Source organism: Phytophthora parasitica (assembly GCF_000247585.1).
Source record: "Phytophthora parasitica INRA-310 unplaced genomic scaffold supercont2.4, whole genome shotgun sequence".
Lineage (NCBI taxonomy): Eukaryota > Oomycota > Peronosporomycetes > Peronosporales > Peronosporaceae > Phytophthora > Phytophthora nicotianae.
The window spans coordinates 1,138,847-1,139,767 of NW_008648990.1; the positions used below are offsets into that span (position 1 = coordinate 1,138,847).

The 921-nt window shown below is 56.7% G+C and overlaps 1 protein-coding gene across 1 annotated transcript; it reads left to right on the forward strand.

Moving 5' to 3' along the window:
- Positions 1–158: 158 nt before the first annotated feature.
- Positions 159–630, forward strand: PPTG_21265 (hypothetical protein; the record flags this gene model as incomplete). The annotated part of the gene is made up of 2 exons (XM_008896518.1): positions 159–323; positions 385–630. The coding sequence occupies 2 exons, from the start codon at positions 159–161 to the stop codon at positions 628–630; spliced, it is 411 nt and encodes a 136-aa protein (XP_008894766.1).
- Positions 631–921: the final 291 nt, after the last annotated feature.

Below are 921 nucleotides of genomic sequence, written 5' to 3' on the forward strand. Positions count from 1 at the left end.
GCTCGCCAGCGCTTCGAGACTTTCTCGAGGCGTCACATGATCGATCGCCTACACAGTGAAGCTGTGTCGGCGGGAATTCCCTGCGCAATTCCATCTGGAACTGCGTGTTCGCACGGTTCGGGGCAGTGCGCCTTTCAGAACGCGATGTTCTCGGGTACATGACTGTACGTGTACCTGCTTCCCTGCGAGAGCTCCGGGCGCAACTTGAGCAACGAGATGCACTCGGTGCCAGTTCTCGCAGCATTAGTGCAGGCACTATGCCTGCACTCGGTTCGGGGCTTCGTAGCCCAATATCCGCTCCACAATCCAACGTGTCGAGCCGCGTGCGTCCCGCAGCGGCGGTGGCATGGGGTGAAAAGATATCCCTCGTATGGTCAACCCCAGGTTGACCATGGCTCTCGCGCTCTGCATGAGCGTGTTGTCGCTCTGGAACAATCCCAGAGCGCGCGGCTCGCTGCCCTGCAACAAAAGCTGCGCATCTTAAGAGCGCAGGTCGCAACGGCCGCTCAGACCGCTTCCGACATCCAAGTCGAACTCGGATCGAAGCTGGCGAGGCTGTCCGACCGCGTCGTTGCGCTCGAGAAGCAGGCTCACGCTGCTTCGTCGTCCTCGTCGAGTCATCGACACTAGATGACTCGTGTTGCCGGTAAGGCTTCAGCCGCCCGACATAAAATGTCGGATGGAGGCGCATGCTGGACAGTATGTCCAACGTATACGCATTTCCATGCCGTTCAAGCACCTTGAACGGACCGATGAAGCGCGGAGCAAGCTTACTTGCTCCGAAATCCAAAACTGCATGTCTAGTGTTGCTAACAGAACTAATGAACCCTTTTTGAATTCATTTGTGTTGTTTCTGCTGACATTGTCTGCATTCAGCTTCTGTCCATCCACAGAAGCTGCTATCGCGTCCTGGACAAACCG